Below are 20853 nucleotides of genomic sequence, written 5' to 3'. Positions count from 1 at the left end.
AGACTGAGCCTCAATGAAATTGTTTAATAAAATTATTAGTCGTTGGTTCAAAATTTACAATTTAGAAAATAGAGGAAAAAAGATGAAGAAAGAAGATGAAAATGGAATGTTTTTTAGATTTTTGGAGTTTGAGCCAAAGTTTTCTAAAATTTGATATGGAAAAAGGATGAAGATAAGATAAAAAAAATGAAGATTTCAAAAAAATTCAAGTTTAAACCAAGGTTTTTTTTTATAAAAAATTTGATTAAGTATTTTTGGTTATTTAAATACATTAATCAGAAACAATTATTTTATTTTATTTTTTTAAAAATAAATTGAATAAATAATTATTATATTTGCCCAAATATAAATATCACATCAAAAAAAAAACAAATAAAATCTTATACTCATTCCATTTCATAAAAAGTATTTTAATATTTATTATTTTTTTCTCACCCCTATTAATTAACTTTTACATTCCTAATGATACTAAATGTATAAAATATTAATTTTATATTAAAATTAACACATCTAACCATTTTCTTAAAAATCATACGAAACTTAAATAAAATACTTATTATAATATCTATCTAGGTAGTTCTAATGCCGGATTAAAAATAGAGAATCTTTACAAAATTGAGGAATTTGTTTTTCTTTTATAAGGCTTTTCAAATTCGCCCCAGGGTGATGCAGGAAGAATTGGATATTAACCCTTAATTTAAAATAAAGGTCATTGCAACCAGGGATGTGACTTCCTCTTCCCCTGGTAGCCCTTATGAAGCATACAACCCTATAAGTGGAAACTAAACCACACTCCAAATTTCAAGAATAAGTTATCATATCTACTAAACAGAAGCTTGTTTTGAAACGGAAGCAATGCTGTGACAATTTAACAACAAGAATACATTTGGGCATTCTTGAACATACAATACAACAAACTTATGGCCGAAGAAGCCTCTCATAAAATTACCGGACTCTCTTGCACCTCAAAGGTCAGAATCTCGAGTGATGTCTTTGGTCCCTATGAACTGACAGGTTTTCCATTTAACTTGGGGAAAGGGTCTTGCTTGCTCAATACAGCCACTTTGCTTTTGTGGGCAAAGTAACCTTTCACAAGATTCTTGAATATGAGCATGGCCATTATGCACTCTACCTGCAAGCGCGTCAAATATCAATTCATTAAAAACAGCAATATCTTCCTTTATTTGTTTTTTTGAAAGATATAAACAAATTGAAAGCAGGTCAGACTAAGGAAGAAATTAAAGAAATGACCTCATCCACATCCATGTCAATTTCAAGCCATTTCAATGCTTTAACAATAACCTCCAACTTCACCTGGTGAGCTCTGCTCGGGTCTCTCTGCTTTTGAATTATGTAACTGTCATGTCGCGCAATAATAAATCAGTGATTTGAGTATACAGCTAAGTAACTTATGAAGCATAATATCTATCGAAATGGAAGAGGGGGCAATGTGATACCATATACTTACATCTTCTTTACTAATCTCTGGAATACTTGAAGTTCTATTTTTTCTAGGACAAGATATACACCTGATCTCAAGAACCTACAATAAATATGAATTTGATTATTTGATTATGTGCTCTAGAGCAAATTTTGGAACAACAATCCTCATTATGAAACAATGATGGGCAAATCTACCAGTCCTCGTGATCTTGGAGTGCACGTCGAAGAAGCCGAGGATCGCCCCTTTTTAGAGCTTGTACAATATTACCGTACTGTCCAAAAGAAAAAAAACAATTACTCATATAGACACTTTGGAGGCACACATGGATGTTAATACAGTAAACATCAATTACCAAATGCTGCCAGGTTATTGCATGTATATTTCGGAAAACTATGATGTAGTTAGTATAAACATAAACTGCTATTCCCTCTGAGTGCTTGATTAGAAAGATCTACTTATTGAAAATTTTCCCTTTGAATAACCAAACTTCGTAGCAAATTAACCACAATAAAAACAGGGTTCATTGAATTTTAAAAGGTAACTGACCATGTCACAGGACATTAGCTGGTAAAGACATTAAATATGATGGATATAATCAGCAATGAGAGAATCCGATTTTGTAGAGAATTATTTTAGTCATAAAGAGTGGTTATTGTAAGATTTTAAACAAAAGGGACAAAGGTTGTATCGCATCGGACACTTAATGGGAATACCACCTGCAAACTAGCTCTAGGGAAATAATAGTCCCTTTTTATTTGTTCTGGCTTATCTGAAGTGGCTCACTAGTGAGCCTAGTCATAAAAGTAAACTATGTACTGTTCAAATGGAAATATTAGAGTTGCTACCAACGAGCTCTAAAAGGTTTACAATTAAAAAAGACATGTAGGAGCAGAAACTTTATAATTTATAGTAGCCCATAGAGAGAGAGCAGAATAGATCGAATCATCAATAAGCACCAAACATACCTCAAGTAGATTGTACTTTTCCAAGAGCCTATGATTGGGTAATATGCCTATTGAAAGCTTCACTGGAATCAGGTATTTAAGAATCATCCTGTGTGAAACAAAAACTAGTTACAAATAGTTATGATAAGAGGACAGAGTTAAATATGACTTTCTATTCTATCTTTTAATAACGAGATAAAAAATTGGTAAAGCCCTTCATAGATGAACAGTGAGATGAACAATTCATGTCCCAGCTTCTCTTTACCAGGGTGGGAAGCTAAGATTTGGATATTGCAGTTTATAAGGGGGGTTGGTGCCCACTAGCAAAAAATATTCCTAGTTTCCTACTCATAAATATTTCCTTTTTGGCTTTGCTCCAATAAGAATATTCAACTCATAAAGTATCGGCAGAAGTTTGATTTAAGAAACAAGTATTGGCAGAAGTTTGATTTAAGAAACAAATTCTAAAAGCATGCACTAAGCAATCACATTTTAAAGGTATGTCTTGCCCCATCCACAAATGCATGTTTAACTTGCAGGCAAACTAAATACAACCTAAATGAAAGCTCACTTCATGAAAATGCAATGTACACACACAGTTGATAGACCTGAACCAAACCTTATATTTGCTTCATGCTGTGGGTTGCAATGCTTCAAGGCATATGATAATTTATGATCAGCCTGTCAAGTCACAGATGTAAAATTTATAAGTGGTTTATAAAATTCAGAAGTATGTTTTCCATGTTTTCTTCAGTCGATTGACTGGCTAAGTGTAATTGAGGAAAAAATTGAAAAGGATGCCACTTTTTTATAAAATTATTTTCTAAAGAAAACATATTCAATATAATGCTCAGCTCTTGAACTCTTAATTATCAAAGGAGTTATTTTCAATCATCAAAAGAGTAAATAATTTGAAAATCTTGATACTCCCTCCGCCCCACAATGAGTGACCCAGTTGACCATTTCACGCAGAATAAAAAAAATAAATGAAAGAGAGAGAATAATATTTTTCTAGAGTACCCTTATCATGTATTGGAAATAGTGAAAGTAATATTAATTAGAGGGTAAAATTGGAAAAGATGCATTGGAAATTGAAATGGGTCATTCGTTTTGGGACACTCTTTTATTCCAAATGGGCAACTCATTGTGGGACGGAGGGAGTAATATGGTTACATAGGTGTCGTTTACTTCGTGAAAACATTTTCTATTTTCATTTTCAATGTTGTGTTGTGTTAAATTTACTTGTAACAAGGAGATAATAGACTATTGAAGTGAATAGTTGTGTGCAATTTTAGGAAATAATTGAAATGTCAAATATTTCCTCCGTTTCTTTTTAAGTGTCACTTTCTTGAAAAAAAATTCAATGTATTATTAATTTCATTTTTGTCAAAATTATCCCTAGGTAATTCTTACGGAGAGAGAAAAAGTAAAATGAATGTAATAAATAATTAAGGGTATTATAGCTAAAAGAAGAATTATTGTTTAAAAAGTAACAATAATGATTAACTTTCTTGGTATGCGTAAAAAATAAAAAAATGACACTTATAAAGGAACGAGAGAGTAATTGTTTTCATTATTTCTAGAATGCATCCTCCCTAGCAACACTTCATCTTCTCTCCATCACAATGGTTCACTTCAAGAGCCTCATATCTCATTAACAAATTAAAATAAACATGTATTTTAGAAAATGAAAATAAACCAATGTTTTCACAAATTAAAATAACTATTTTGTCATTTCTTTTCAAATGTTTCTGAATAAAAATTTATTGACATTGTCATTTTGTGATTAACAAAACTCTGACCAAACTAAGTATGCCCTTTATCATAATAATATTAACAATGACTGCAGCAGCATCAATAATAATGAAGCAATATTTCAATTCATTTGAGATTGCAATTGTATAGGAATACAGTTTTCTGTTGAAAGTAGCATCAACTGCCAATAATTCAAACCAGAAGACACATTATCGAAAACTATAAAGCCAGCAACATGCTTACAGAAGGTGTGCAAAATTCAGAACACAATCAGGTCGTAAATCATTTTTAAAGAAATTTAGAATACTTACAGCGGGAAAATTTTCATTGAAAACTTCGAGACGGCCAGTATAGTACATGTAAGTGACCTGAAATACATCATAAAAGTAAATAATCTTGAAAAAATTAACATGCACATACACATGCGCGCGTGCGCTCACACACACAAATAGGTGTGTTGTATTCAAATTCTAACCTTATCTCTTTTAGGAAATTCCTCAAAATCAAATATACGCGCAGTTTCAATACTTCTTATTACACTGCGGCAAAGATGAACTGTACCAAGCTGCAAAACATTTGTTGATAGATAGAATAAAAGTCAAAATTCCAACCTTGCCAAAAATTAAGATGTACTCCCTCCGGCCTTATTTATAAGCAAAAGTCTTCTAATTTTTTTGGCCTTAAATATAAGCAAATGTCAATAAATCTAAGTGCATTTAATGTCTTTATTCCAAAAATATCCTTGCATTAATTACTTTATTATTACTAGAAGACAATTTAATTGAGGGTATACTAGTAATTGTGTTGTCTCCCTCACATAAAATCAAGAAACTTAAATGCACTTAAGTATATTTCTTAATAAGCGTAAAACTGGTCTTTTTTGCTTATAAATCAGGCCGGAGTATATTTGATCAATCCTAGATGCTACAGTTTCAGATTAGTGCGAACACATGTCAACAAAAGAGGTCATAACAAGAGTGTTATAAATCCACAATAAGAAGGAAAATGGAACAATAAATACCTTAAAGTAAATCTTGAATAACTGACAAGTTACATACAATGCTCCAACACGCTTAGCACCTTTTCCCTGGAATACAATAAAGCTATAAAATAGTTAGTACTCGTAGAGTACCTCTGAAAGTGAAATTTCACACAACCACTTAATGCAGCAAGGAAGCATAAGTTTCACAAAAACAATACAAATCATGAAGATTTTTGCTTAGAAAGGATTGATATGATTACAATTTCTTCTGTGTCCACAATATGCATAAGACTATGCAGACACAGACACAGGGTCAATTTTTTTCCAAGAACAATATATGAAATAATAGACTAACATTGGCCAAGTCATTGACTGAACTTAAGTTTAACAGCAAGCTCAACAGGTGAGGATTTTTCACATTTTATAAATTATAAGAACTGCTTTTGCAGTATATTTATCAGGTCCATGGGGATCTCAACAAAACAAATATTTTGCATATATTAATTTTGCTACCCATCTGACTCAACAAATATATTTATCTAGAAGTGTTTAGTAGCATGGTTAATGTTCCTGAACCAATCAATAGTGATGCAAAACTAAATTTCAAAAAACAAACACAATTGGGATTCAACTTTTTGTATAGGCAAATATTAGATGGTAGTATGTGGTTCGAATCTATGACCTCCATTGAGCTCTACCACTTGAGTTAGGAATTGGTTTTCAAATTAAAACGGGTAGATGAAAAATGTTTACATACCGCAAGGATTCCAAAAACTTTCATGAGTAAAGAACCAGCACCTTTCAACTTCTCAGGAGATTTTCCATTTGAAGCCAATTGTCTATCAGCCTAGAAGCAAAAAAAAAACACAAAATCTACATTTAAATAAAAGAAGATAACATAAAATCCAACCAAACTCATGAGCAAAATATAAAAAAAAATATTTAAGAAGTCTTTCTCCTTAAAAATAAAAAGTATTTTTTTTGTAAGTGCAAAATTCTAGCCATCTCAAAATTGATTTTTAAGAGCTTCAAAAAGTGCAATTTTCAATTTTGAGTCTCAGAATCAACCAAAACAGGAACAAAGAAGTTCAGCGTGATACATAACATACATACCTTTTCAGCAAGAACCCTAATCTCGTAAACAATGACGAACAAAGCTTCAAGAGCCCACGCGGATTCCCAATTACGAAACTCCTGAACAAACGCACTGAAAATTTCAACCATTACAATTCATCACTTCAATTTCAGTTAAATTCAATTAAAATTAAAATAATCAAATCAATGAATGAATAATACTTGGCGGTTTTTTCGAATGCGTTGTATGTTTCGACGAAATTGGACTGTTTATAGTGTTGGAGTGATCGGAAGAGGGGAACGATGATATCGGAGAACTGAGAGTAGTTATCGTTCTGATTGATGAGTCTATTGGCGTCGTTGAAGAGAGCGAGAGCGTCAGCGAGAGATAGAAGAAAGTGGGAATTGGAGGAAAGAGCGAAGAGAGATTTGAAGGAAACTCCGTTTTGGTAAGTAACGGCGTCGGAAAAGCGGTTAAGATATTCGGTGATTCTTCTATGGGCTTCACCCATGCTCAAGTACGACATTGCCGTCAAACTATAGCTTCAAAGTGAAAGTGGTAATAGAGCAATCGAAAACTTGAGCTTTCTCGGGCACCTTTTAACCCTTCTACAAATTTAAATCCTCACGTGTATTTCTCATATCTTTTTCCTTATATAATAGATGTCATATTAAATAATGGATTTTTAAAATCAATTTCAATATCTAAATTCAGAGTCGTAGATATTAAAGTTTAAATCTCAAATTTTAATGGTGTTATAGGACTTTTTCTCAAATATCTCACTTCCGAAAATCAATTCTCAAATATATTATATTTTCAAGAAAAAAATTGAAATTAAAAGGTTTCGTCCATTCATTGAGGTGTGCATCAGGCTAATGTACATTAAAATAACAATAAATAAATAAAAAATATGCGAACCTTAATCCAATGAATGATTGATGGTATACAAAGAGGATTTTTAAATATGACATTCTAAGATTTTTTTAAAATTGAAATAAATTAGGAATTTTGTTTTAAAAATAGGATCAGACAAGCAAAATGTCTGATTATAGATGAGTCGTAGATATGGTGGGTGATGTGTAAGTAGTTTTATGAACTCTGAGGTCTGTTAATGGGTCCTGGTGAGTCTTAGAATCCAATTTACTTAATTTTTTAATCATAAAACAAATATTAAATGATTATTTAAATTAAACTTAGACGTGGTGTTTTAAAATCTTGACTAACTCGGTCGATTTGATCGATTAAATTGTGAATCAGAAGGTATGGCAGGTTAAAAAAATCATAAAATCAAATAAGCAATTGACTCGGGAGAAACCGGTGTGAACTAGTTATTCAACAGTCAAATCAGTGAACCAACGAGTTTGTTTGAACTAGCGGGTTACACTTTCTTTTACTAACACATTTATAATATTGAAAAATTCTAAAATTAGAACAACACCTTCTCGTTCATGTTTCAACTCTAATATGAAACTTTCAAAATCTTAAGAATCTACCTCTCATCCATTAATTCACCTTGAACTCTTCACTCTCGTAATCAATCTCCTTATTTATTATATGATTAATTCTTACTATTTAACTTTATTATTAATGTTGAATTTACTACGCTCATTTGCATTATTATTATCGTTATTCAATTTTAATGTTACATTTTTTCTTTGTGTGATTGCTAGAAACTACATATGTGTAACACTACTAATAAAGGTGGACAGAGACTTTAAGAAATTTGTTTGGTTTACGAAATTCTCACAATGATGAGAAACCTTATTTCGAAGGTGTTTTCAGTGTGGAGAGAGCAAGCTCGTGTGAGGTGACAAGTTATGTATATGGGGTAGTTTCTATGTGTTTAGAATTGTCTCGTCATTTTAGGAATGATGTATTTATAGAGATTTCTTTGGCATGAGCCAGAGATCCGAAGAGTGGTTTGCCCTAGCTTCATGAGCAAGGAACATGATCATCAGGAGACTTAGTCTCCTTGGGTTGTGGGGATAGTAGTTTTCCCCTTTTTGACTGACTCTCTTTGATTAGTTATTATGGGCCCACTTCATCACTCATGTTTACTAGGTGAGTTGCCAGTGGGAGACCAATCCAGGAGGCCTCATAGGCTGTCTTTCAGATATCACTGTCACCTTTGATTGTCATTCCCTAGTTAAAGACCCAAGCACTTTAAGATTTAATTCATAGTTAGTAAAAGTCTTACCGAGAGCAATCAGTTGGTTGGTTAAGTGAACAAATCTCTTTTGTAGAGAAACAATTGATTATTTGGATTGCATTATGAATAACTCGTACTCTTGACTCAACGTATTCAACTTTGATCTCTTTACTTCAGTGGTTCCTTACTGAGTTTCCACCAATGTATCCCATATTTGTTTTGTCGTTGTACATTGAGAGACACTAAATAATTCATTCATGTTAAGTGCACCTTGAAGTATGTTGACTGCTTTCTTGTTGTAGAGTACCTTTTCTTATCATCTTTATTCCATGAACTTTTAATCTTTGTTGCCCCAACACCATTGACAACACTGGTAGGAACAAACAAATCATTTTATACATCATCCTATATATTTTCTCCTTGTGCTTCTAGATAAGTCTTCATGTGAATTTTCCAAAAATCAAAGTATTCACCACAGAACAATTGAGGCTTGTTATTGCTGCCACCATCTCTGAACACTGGGTTTGTGGAAGCCATTCTGAATCACAAGAGCAAATGACTTGAACCTTCTCTAATACCAATTGTAAGTTTATGCACAGTCTCTAAGAGGGGGGGGGGGGGGGGTGAATTAGATTTATTGGATTTTTCTCGATTTGAAGCGTTAACACTATTTTTGTTATTTTTTATAATTTATATGAAAGTAAATATGCTGAAAAACAAATGCAAAAAGTAAAAGACACAACGATATATCCTGGTTCCTCTCACAATCCGTGAGTACATCCAGTCCTCTTACACAGTAAGAGATTTTCCACTATATCAGATCTTTGTACAAGTCTTCCACCAAGACCTATCCTACAATCTTCTAACATAAGCAACACAAGAGAAAAAAATAAAATAATCCTTTCTTTTTCACTCTCTTGTTTCAAACAATCCTGGACAACAAGGTATACACAAGTATGAGTTTGTAATAGAAGTTATAGCTTTTGAATCAACTATGTATTAATTGATCTTCTCTTTATATTGATCACAATCCAAACATATACATATAAGTGCTCAGAATAATATGAATGAAACTTTAATGACTATGTATGAAAGTTCATGCAAAAAAATTCATATTTGAAAGTTTAGAAACTTGTTTGGATTATGAGATGTGAAAGTTGTATATCAAAGAATCTCTTTTGGAATATAAAAGTTTTGTGTCTAACAGTTTCTATTTTGAAAACTGAAACCACATGCACATATACATTTAATATAACCTTCTGAAAGAGTGTATATTCATAAAACATTTCCATGTTTGATGTATGAAAGTTTCAAAACGTTGGAATCATAATTTTCATGAAAAAATGTCACTACTTTAGTGGTAACCGATTAACACATAATCGTAACCGGTTACAGCTGAACCGATATGTAAAATTTGAAATTTTTGAATGTGTAACCGGTTACCAGAAATGGTGTAACCGGTTACATCTGATACTTTTTTTTCAAAAACTAAGGTATTTTTACGTTTATGTAACTAGTGCAAATTGTGGCTATTCTAAAGTGCTATTACCGCGAGTTCAAATGCCACAATTTACCAAAAACAAAATGTTTGAAACAATCTTCTGAAAAACCATTTTTATGTTTATGTAACTGGTTACACCTGCTATGAAAGTGAAAAATACTTAAAAATTAAGTTTCAAACAAGTTTCACATGATATTAAAATGAGTGCATGCACAAGATAAAATGGTCATGGTAATTCTGAGCAATTAAGATATATATATATATATATATATATATATATATATATATATATATATATATATTATATATATATATATATATATATATTATATATATATATATATATATTATATATTGAATTGTAAAGAATACTCAACCATCTTGATTCTTCCATTGACTTTTCAAAGCTTATGATCTTTTAAACTTGATTGCTCTAGTCTTCAAGCTTTGACTTATTTTTATTAATGTATTTGTCTTCATCAAAACTATAACTAAGGACAAGAAGAAATCTTCTTCACACCTTCTAGACCGTTTCCCTCGTCTAACAGTTTGGTCCGAGGCAATTTCTTAGTTGATGATCAAATTAAATTTCTAGCCATAGTTGCCCTTGTTGTTTTAGAGCGGGCTCTTTCGAGTTCGTCAAAAGCTTCTTATAGCTCGACTTATCTTTAGGGTATGCTTTATTACTGTCACACCCTGATTTTGCCCAGGTAGTTAAAAAAAACTTTTGTTAAGCATCCATAACCTTAAAGCACGATACACAAAATCAAGGCTTAAGAGTTTCATTAGAGGAAGAGATTAGGTTTCTTTTGATCTTCATCTCAATTTCATTGTATTATGGATTGGAAACCGTATTACATTTAGAGGTTCATAAATGCTCCAAAATCTTTTGACAAGCAAGATGTTCATTCTACTTGTGTTTAATAGGTGGGTCATTAGATTAGTGTTTATTGGTTCGAAAAGAAATGATTTTAATTGTTACAAGGATTTAATCGATTGGTGTTCATCCATCAAGCATAGTGCATAGTATTGTTATTCCTTCATTAAGCACGATGTGCATTATTATGATCCATGACCTTATGTATTCCTTTCATAAGGGGCCTTGAAGGCTCATGTCTCGTTAAATTCGTACCATAGAAACATTGTGTGGATCATAAGTGTAAGTTTCATAAAGTCTTTTATTTAAGCATTTAATACCTATAAGGAAGAGAATAAAAGCGTTATCCTATGAACTTTACAATGGTACCAATTGATTAATATTATTTGACTTGAAGTTACTTTTTGTTTACATAAGTATTCTAATGTCTCTCGTCAAAAGCATTGTGTTACACTTGTATCCACACAGTTACAACTAACCCATGGGACTATAATGCCCAAATTACAATACAATATACAGTAACATATAATACTCAAATCCTCCTCATTTACGCTAATCCTAACTTCCTCTTTCGAACCATGTACGTCAAGCTTTACTCCTCGTTTGGACGCTCCATACCTTAGGTAACCTGTCAAAAGAAAAGTGTGTTAATCCAAGGAAACACCAAAATAAAGCCTTGTCAATATTTGAATTTACAGCAACCAAACACGAAAGAAAGCAAATCAATGGAATCCCAAAATTAATCAAAATCAATTACATCTTGTTCCGTAATTCTTCAAAGAAAAATAAGCATAAGTTGGAATCATAAAAGCATTGAATCACACGAAAATGTAAGGAAACATAGAAAACAATCAATAATAATTATTTCATAGTATTACTATCATGAAGTTTGGGGACCACAAGGAGATTACAAACAAAAAGGACACACCAGAGGTAAAGAAATGGTCGCTCCCCACTCACATTTGGATCCCACGAAATCTGGAATGTGCCAAACGGATCTATCCTAACCAAATCACCAGCTCATCATTCAGGGGAATTTTACACACTTATCCCTCACTCTTGCCCTATAAATGAATCGTTCATTTTTCAAAGGGGGGTACGTTGTTACTTTGTCAAAAACTCCCTAGAACCATCACCTAAATCTCACTAATTTCTAAAAAACTTAAGTTATAGTTTCACCCTGAAACTCTGACCTAAGAGAGCTCAAACCTCCCAAAACGACACAACAAATACCATTAAAGAAAGAGTACGAAGAAGACGAAGAAGGAGAGAGTTTAAAGAAAGGAAGGAGGCTTATCTGAATCGCGCCGGAGGAGACATCGTCGTCGGACCAGCTCCAATCAAGTAGTCTTTTTCTCCCTTCTTTGCCTAAAATCTTCATACCATTGCATTCGCCTTTTCGAGCTAAGTAAAGACCCCTTGATAATTTCATTGAATCACAATTGTTGAGGGTGTAATTCCAAAATTAGGGTTTATGTTTGAACTGTTCTTGTTGTTTTTTTGTTTTGATTTGTTGGTTAAAAGGAGTTTAGGGTTTTGTTTGGTTACGTTGAGTATCGTTTAGTTGAAGTTTGAGTTTGTTCGTTTCGTTTTGAGTATCAGTTCGATCGTTTGAGAGAGATTTAGGGAAAGTTAAGGCCAAATTTGGATTCTCCATCCAAAATAAGGTAGGGTTAGTGTTTGCGTTTTGGTGTGGTAAGGTGGTGTTTGGCCGGAGAAGAAGGTGGCGTCGGCGTCGGCAGTCGGCCATCACCGTCTTCTCGATGGGTTCTCATCAGCACCGACAGGACACTTGCAGAGCAAGGGAGAGTGCTCTGAAGTGAAGAGAGAGACTGGAGTTTGACAAATGAACTCCCTCTCTCACAAAACGATTTTTTATATGTTAGTGGGTTATTAGCGCATGAAGGCCAAGTGGCCATTCCGCGTGTCGCCATGCGTGGGGTTGACCGATCCCGTGTGGATCCCCCACCATAGTGCTGAATATGGTTCTTTGATCACTCCATCTGTCTCATTGACCAAATTCAGATCTACGGATCTGACGGTCCTGGCTTGTCTCCCCGTCAGGGTGTTGGTTGAAGGTCCATTGGACTCCTTCTTGAGTCTGTGGGCCTTTCGTTGTCGGACTTAGAGGGATTTTCCTCAATTCGGCTGTTCTTTTAAAAAAGCCCTTTTTTTTAAAGGTTTGTTTTGGTTTGCTTATATATATATATATATATATATATATATATATATATTATATATATATATGATTATATATATATATATATATATATATATATATATATTATATATATATATATATATATATATATGTATATATAACTTGTTCTAAGTTGAATTAATTAAATCATTTTAGGTTATTTAACCAATTAACATTTTGATTTAATAATTAAAGTTTTATTTTAATGATTTGTGTAATTAATCCTTTTTTTTACCATTTAACTTATTCCATAGATCATTTATTTATAAGACTTACTTATATTGCATTTGTTCGATTTATTTATTTATACATTTTTTTTTGTTATTTAAGTCATGTTTTTTTTAGGATATACAAATGGATAGTTATTTTAAGCATTATAGTCATGTTAAACCGTTAAAAATCACATGTTTCTCGACACCTATCAAACCCATTTCCACACTCTTGTAAGTCGATTGCTTTTAAGCATCGCCATCAACCTCAGATAACTTACTCTTGGGCTTTCTTACAATGAGACCTATTCGATTTTAATTAATCGAGTAGATGAATAATACACTAAAATAATCCAATTTATTCACAAAACACAAATTTAAAACCTCGATCCAATGTCGAGTATTTTTATTCAACTCAAATTAAAATACCCAATCACAATCAAATACCATTTCATTTGTAAATGAAAAAGGGAGATGGTCTTGAGTTTTCAACTCCTCTCCTCGATTATTTGAATACGAGTTCTCTTACTCGGTTAGTCAAATAGTTGTCATTTCTATCCGCCTAAATACAAACAAAACGAATCATTCTTGTAATAACAAAATGAAAAGGGAGATGGTTTTAAGCCTTTAACTCCTCTCCTCGATCGTTTGAATACGAGTTTTCTTGCTCGGTCAGTTAGACACTCGTCATTTCTTTACAAACCTTAAACCAAGATTAAATCAAATTATTTTCAAAATAATGAAATGAAAAGGGAGGTGGTTTTGAGTTTTCAATTCCTCTCCTCAATTGTTTGAATACGAGTTCTCTTACTCGGTTAGTCAAACAATCGTCATTCTTCCGCAAATTAATAACTTAATCAAATCATTTTCATACGAAAAGGGAGATGGTCTCGAGTCTTTGATTCCTCTCCTCAAATACTTGGATATGATTTGTCTTACTCAGTCATTCGAGTACTTGTCGTTTATCTAAAATACATCAACCATATATAAACCTATTTTCATAATCACTAAGATGAAAAAGAAAGTGGTCTAGAGTCTTTCATTCCCTTTCCCGACTATTAGGATACGAGTTGTCTTACTCGACTATTCGAGTAATCGTCATCCATTCAAAACACCCTAATTTTATCAAATTCCTTTTACAATTAAAAATGAAAATGAAGATGATCTAGAGCCTTTGATTCCTCTCCTCGACTATTAGGATCCGAGTTGTCTTACTCGACTATCCGAGTAATCGTCATCCAATAAAATATCTTAACACATCAAACCTATCCTTTTCTTGCCCCCGTGCGATCAAAACCAATCCAACAAAACATCAAACATATTAATCCAACTTGTCACTCCTGTGTGACCAAAACTCTTTTCAAAAAGAACATTGTTTAATCATTTCTAACGCACGTAACAAAACTAGTCCTTTAGAACGCGATCTAAATAATTGTTCAGTAAAAAACACCAACCAACCGTATTCCCCCGAACTACGAATGCTCTGATTTCCTTATTGCACCATAAGGATACGTAGGCACGGGATTGCAAGATCTTGGCGAGCACACTAATAAAAAACCTCCCTTTTCCCCTTCTGAGGTTTCCATCCATCTCTTTTCAATATTTTATCACCCGAAGAAAATAAACAACATTAACTAACATTCAAATCGCAAATTAAACTAGAAGGTTCCCGTTGAGTACAATGGACGTGAGGGGTGCTAACACCTTCCCCTTACGTAATCGACTCCCGAACCCGAATATGGTTGTGACGACCATTATTCTATTTTTCAAAGGTTTTATCGATATTTTCCTATTCCTTCATTGGGATAAATAAAGTTCGGTGGCGACTCTGTTCAAACATAATTTTTCCGCGACCATCGCGAGGAATCGTATTTTTCGAGATACGATAGATGGTGACTCTGCTGAGGATTAGCTCCAAGCAAGAGAGAGTGAAACCTAACTTAGTTTCAATTCATGTATTGAGTGTTAACCTTATTTATTTGATATCTTTATTCTGTTATTATTCTATCATAATTATTGTATTGTGATTTATGGACTATGTCTTATTTGGGACTCTCTAGTTAGTGGTGCTTTGTGAGATAGGCTCTCTACCCGAGTCTGAGGAAAACCATAAGTTTAAGTTGGTGGTTGCATAGTGGACGCCCACAAGGAGTCTTCCTTTTTGGGAAGATACGAAGACCCCACCTAGAGGAGATTCTCTTGAGATATTGTTGCCCGACGAGTCTTCGTCATGATGATAGTATTCTCAAGTTGGATCAATGACTCTAGGGACCTTTTAACCCACTATATCCGGCGGTTATGTAGTATTTACCTAAAAGTTTCAGACTTGTTGGGTTAATACGAAAGCCCCAATCAGATGAGATCCCTTGGACGTATTACTACCTTACAATAATATTTCCAACCTCGATCTATGACTCTGAGAACCTTATTAGAACCTTGGACTCGAAAGTTGCGTAGTATGGACCCACTAGGACTCTTCCTCTTTGGGACCATACAAATGCCTCACCCAGACGAGAATCTTTTTAGGGAAGTTATTGTCAGATGAGCCTTCGTCATGACAATAACCTTCCTAAATAATGATTGATGACTTTGGGAACCTACTAACTTTAGTACCTTCCAAAAGGGTTGTTTAGTAATCAAGGATACCCACTCTTACGGCTCGTATGTTACTTACCTGCTGTAGCACCTCAAATTTGCACCTATCATTGTACATACCATCTCATATTAGGTCATAGCATATCATGATCCATTGCATAGCATTGCATTGTCTCCAGTTGCCTCAAGAGCAAGCAAGTCAAGAATTAGGTCAAACTGATCAGGAGGTCAGTCAACCAATCAAGCAAGGTTGTTTCTCAAGGGGCCAAGGCCCTAGGGTTTGTCCAACAAGTTCACATTACTTGGAGGCCCATTTGAAGTGTTTAAGTCAAGGGTTGGATGTTCAGAAGTCATCAATTCATGCACAGACAGTCAGAAACCCTAGAAAGTCAAAGTTGGTTAACTGTGGTTGATTTTACGGTTTTGATGGATGGAAATGGTTTGAGAGAGTTTATTCATGTCCCAATAGGCCTCATATATCATGGCAATCAATATCCTTGAAGAATTTGAAGCCAATCAGAAAATTTCCAAAAATAGAAACTGGACCTGTAATTTTAACTGCCAAAAATGGAAACTTCTTGATCCTCAACTTGCATCATGATACAAGCTTCAAATGAATTTTTGCCCAACATGAAAGTTGAAGATCTTGTTCTCCCATTTTCAAAAAGTCCAAGAACACCTAAATCCCATGAATGGTTTGCAAGATATGATCATTTCATTTTCACATTTTCATGAACTTCAAAAGGCCATATCTCATGATTCCTTTGGCCAAATTTGATGGGATTTTTTCCTACAAACTCCATTTAATCCCCTCTTTCCAAAAATATAAACATCATGTACCAAAACCTTGCCAATCAAAATGGCATTTTTTGACTTGTTTCATTTAAAATTCAAGTATGACCAAAGTTTGACTTTTTGAATTAAGGTTTTTCAGCATAATTGGCCATTTGGAAATTGTTTTAAATGTTATTTGAGACTTGCCAAAGCCCAGAATTCGTGCAGCTTGCTACCACACACCACCCTTTTGGCCAAAAGTGCAAAATTAGCAAATTGGTTAAAATGAGCAAAGCTTGGTTAGCACTTGATTAAGCAATGTTAAACAGCAAATATAAAGGAGATTTTCAGTCATTCTCAACCCTAGCTAGCAGCTGCAAACATCAGAATACTCTCTTCTCTCTCAATTTGCATTTTCACCAAAATTGAAAATCTGTCAAAACCCTAAAAGGACCACGAGCAAGCATTGTTGTTTAAACATCTAAGCATCATTTTAAGCTCATTTCAATCATCATTCATCAACTGTGAGGAGCTTTGCTGGACTGTGCTTCAACATATCCATCCATGGCAAATCGTGATTTGAGCAAAAACAAGATACATTGAGTCAAAGCATCTTCACTATTCACCATTGGAAGCACAAATCTTCATCTGTTCGAGCTTATCCTGGCCAAATAGCAACTGAGTTCCAAATTTCTTCAAGAACAAGTAAATTTTCGAATCTCTCTTTTCTCTAATCCATGCCCTGTGTTAGATAGAGTTTAGTATGCTGAGTTCATTGCAACTTGTATCACATGAAATGATTAAGATATGCATGAGAAATCTGAATTTACATTTTTATGCTCAAACATGATTGTGCTCGATTTGCTTTGATGATGATGATTCACTGAAAACCATGCCTGGATTATGCTTGTGTTTGCTTCACTGTTTCGAATGGTATGCTTGATTCAAAAAACTGGGAAATTTGTTCTTCCAACGATGAATGTTGTTACTGCTGCTTTGTGAACCCTGGTATTTTTCCAGAAAATCCTGTTTCAAATTTGCATGAGCTGTTTTGTTTGTTGCTGTTTAAGGTTACAGGAATGTCTTTGTTCTATTGCTATGTTGTTCATAAAACCCTGGTTGAATTCATTTCATGATGATACGATGAACACGAGGATGTTGCCTTGTTGTTTCTTTTAAAAAAAACCCTAAGTTGCCCAGAAACGTGAATGGCGATTGGCTGTTGTTGTTGGTGTTACTGTTCTATTGGTTGCTGACCAATCAAAATATTTGGTGTCTTTGGCTGAAGCACGGTCGTTTTGCTAAATGAGGCCCAATATTACCAATGTGCCACTCGGTCCCTTTAATTCCAAATTATTTCATTTAAATTTCAATAAATATTTTACTTTGTTCATCAATTTTGGGAAATTCACAACTTGCTCATTTCAATTCCAAATCCAGTGGGAATTTTTGCATCATGTCCTGTTTGATGTCTAGTTTTTTGCCATAATTTTTAATAATTTTTTGGATCATTGGTTGTTAAATGGCTTTAGGGTTTGTACTATGTGACCATATCTTGTACATGTTGCCAAAACCATTGAGAAATGATCATGTTGTATCCATTGGTTCTGAAATTTTTTGTGGTTAATCTACACTCATTCACCTTTGTTTTGATGTAGAGTTTGTGCATTTATCATTTGTGTTTTGTTAGATACAAATTTTTGAAGTAGGGTGTGACAACTTGTGTCACACCAATGATGTGCATTTTCATGATTTTTGTTGACATGCTTCCTGGCCTTCAAATAATGTGAAATTTTTCATGAGCCATCTCTTGTATGTCTAGTTGATGTGTGATTTTTCCTGGAATTATTTGAGCCATTCCCAATTTGTTTGTGATTTTATCCCCTGTTTGACCAAAATGTTGACTTTGTGTGATACATCTTGCCATTTCCTTTGTGAAATTCTCATATCTTATTGGATGATCATGAAATTTTACATGTGCATACTAGACATCTTGAGCTTTGCAGTGGTGTTGATCCCATCCATTTCTCATCTGTTTTCATTTAGTTATGATTTTTTGAAGATGACACATGTTTTGTTGACTTCTTTGTGCATACTTGAAAATGTGTTGACTTCCTGATTTTATTTGACTATCTTCCCATGATCCAATTGAGCTGAAATTTCATATGCATGCTATGTTATGGATTGTGATTGAGTATGAATTATTTCATAATTTTTGGAATTGATTATGTTTGGGTTTGAGCTTGGTCTTGCTGTTGACCTTTTGTGTGCTCCCTCTTGCCATGTTTTGACTTCTTTGGTCTATGAAATGACAATGATGCATGTTATGAACTTGTGACCAATTGTGCTTGCTTCTTAAATGCTTGAACTTGACTTTGGTTGACCATTTGTTTGCTGTTTTGACTTTCCCTTTTGTTTTGACCCTAGGCTTGTCCTAGTGGTCTTTTGGGCTTATGTTGAGTTCATTTGTTTCAGGTTAAGCATAGTGCTTCAAAGAAACCATGCCAGTTTGTTTGAGCTTGACTATATATCATGTGCTAACCTTTGTTTTGTAGGTGGTATGACTCATATGGGTTGGGTTTGGTGCTTTTGCATTTCTGTTTATTGATCTAACTGTTTGATTCATTTCCTTTTGATTTGAACTGTTGAACTGTTTACTGATAAGTTTGACTTTTTCAGGTACTCTTTAGTTGCTTTATTTGCTTGCTTTGCTATTTAGCAATTTGCTTTTGAGGTATAATTACTCGCTCTTCATGTAGTCTGGAGACCCGACCTGTTATTTGGCCGGGCAAACTGTCTGAAGTCCTCCTTAAGAGGCAATGCTTGTGAATGTTTAAATTGTCCTTGTATAGAGTCAAAGACCTCCTAAGTGAAGAGGCAATTGGCAGAACCAAGGGATAAGCAACCTATCCCCTGCTATTCAGTGTGTCTTCTGTTTTGCTCACACTACTGTGTTGATGCATTTCAGATAAAAACCCAAGATCTTGTGCAATTGCACAGTTGAGTCAGTATCAAATGTGTAGAAGGGTTCCCACTTTCTGAACCCACACATTCTTGTCAAATGCTCTCCCTGGCCAGGGATAGAAGCAATGAGGCACACCCCTCATCTCCTTTCATCTGCTTCACCTTAGCCCCTCAATGGCAAGGTTAAGAGCACACTTCACCCCATTCCAGAGGTTTGTTTGTTGAGGTTGATATGACCCCTCAACTAAAACCTAACCCTTGTGTGAGCCTCTTGTGTGCATATAGTGTGTGCTACCTGTGCTTGTGTTTGTTTGACTTGCTTCCTGTGCAAGTTAGGTTTAGTTTAGACTAATCCTTGTTTTCTCTCGCCCTCGTTGCGATCGAGCCTTTTCCTTTCTCTCGCCCTCGTTGCGATCCTTTCTCTCGCCCTCGTTGCGATCGAGCCTTTTCCTTTCTCTCGCCCTCGTTGCGATCCTTTCTCTCGCCCTCGTTGCGATCGAGCCTTTTCCTTTCTCTCGCCCTCGTTGCGATCGAGACTTTCCCTTTCTCTTGCCCTAGTTGCAATCGAGACCTTTGTCCCTCCGTAGCCGAACTACGGCAACTCTGATTCTCATGTTCAGATGAGATACGTAGGCACGAGATGCGATGTCTTGCCGAGTTTGACTAACAACTAACACTAATTCTCTTCTCTCGCCCTCGTTGCGATTGAGACCTTCTTTTCTCTCGCCCTCGTTGCGATTGAGACCTTCTTTTCTCTCGCCCTCGTTGCGATCGATACCTCCCCTTTCTCTTGCCCTAGTTGCAATCGAGACCCTTGCTTCCTGTGCAAGCCTTGTCTAGGATAGGTTGGCCCTTGTGCCATTTAGCTAGAAACCTTAACTTAGGGTTGACTTTGCATGACAACATCTAGGCTTGAGTCGTAGTCTCCCTAGAGTTGTGTCTCCCTCTGTTATCTGGTTAGGCTAGATTCTTTGTCCCTGCGTAGGGGAACTACATCGCCCTGATCTTCATACCAGATGAAGTATGTAGGCAGGAGATTGAGCTGATCTCTCCGGGCGCCCTTTTTCTTTCCCAACCCTTTGTGTCTTAACCACCCTTGTGTGTGTTCTGGTTGGAGTCCGACATAAGTCCAGCGATTGGCAGTTGGTTTCCTGCGTGTGTCTTGGTTCGGATGCTGATGTAAGTCCAGTGATTGGCATTCAGGCTCCATGTTTGCGTTTGCCTGTGTGTTTTGTTTGCTTGTGTGCGTGTCAGCCGAGCTACGAATGCTCTGATTCTCCTTCGTCCAAAGGAGATACGTATGCATAGGATGCGACATCCTAGCGAGCATGTGTCGTCTCCCCAGTCCGAACTACTTCGACTCTGATGTCTATGCCTGATAGAC

General features: G+C 34.8%; 1 protein-coding gene across 1 annotated transcript; it reads right to left on the bottom strand.

Annotated features, from left to right (window-relative positions):
* Nucleotides 1–615: 615 nt before the first annotated feature.
* Nucleotides 616–6837, bottom strand: LOC127126324 (enhanced ethylene response protein 5). The gene is made up of 12 exons (XM_051055234.1): nucleotides 6422–6837; nucleotides 6239–6332; nucleotides 5883–5972; nucleotides 5165–5230; nucleotides 4619–4708; nucleotides 4455–4511; nucleotides 3008–3069; nucleotides 2410–2497; nucleotides 1639–1715; nucleotides 1469–1543; nucleotides 1252–1357; nucleotides 616–1132 (listed from the first exon to the last, which is right to left on the bottom strand). Exons 1-12 carry the CDS (start codon nucleotides 6724–6726, stop codon nucleotides 1001–1003), a joined length of 1242 nt encoding a protein of 413 aa, XP_050911191.1. The 5' UTR covers nucleotides 6727–6837; the 3' UTR covers nucleotides 616–1000.
* Nucleotides 6838–20853: the final 14016 nt, after the last annotated feature.

This window comes from Lathyrus oleraceus, chromosome 3 (genome assembly GCF_024323335.1).
Source record: "Lathyrus oleraceus cultivar Zhongwan6 chromosome 3, CAAS_Psat_ZW6_1.0, whole genome shotgun sequence".
Lineage (NCBI taxonomy): Eukaryota > Viridiplantae > Streptophyta > Magnoliopsida > Fabales > Fabaceae > Lathyrus > Lathyrus oleraceus.
The sequence above is the reverse complement of the archived record's forward strand: the minus strand, read 5'-3'. Positions and strand labels throughout refer to the sequence as shown.

Excerpts from the sequence above, each read along its gene's own strand:
- LOC127126324 (XM_051055234.1), bottom strand. The coding sequence starts at position 6,726 with ATGTCGTACTTGAGCATGGGTGAAGCCCATAGAAGAATCACCGAATAT. Across the intron at positions 1,716-2,409 it reads AAAAGTACAATCTACTTGAG|TACGGTAATATTGTACAAGC; the intron begins GTATGTTTGGTG and ends TCTTTTGGACAG. Across the intron at positions 1,544-1,638 it reads CTCCAAGATCACGAGGACTG|GTTCTTGAGATCAGGTGTAT; the intron begins GTAGATTTGCCC and ends TATTTATTGTAG.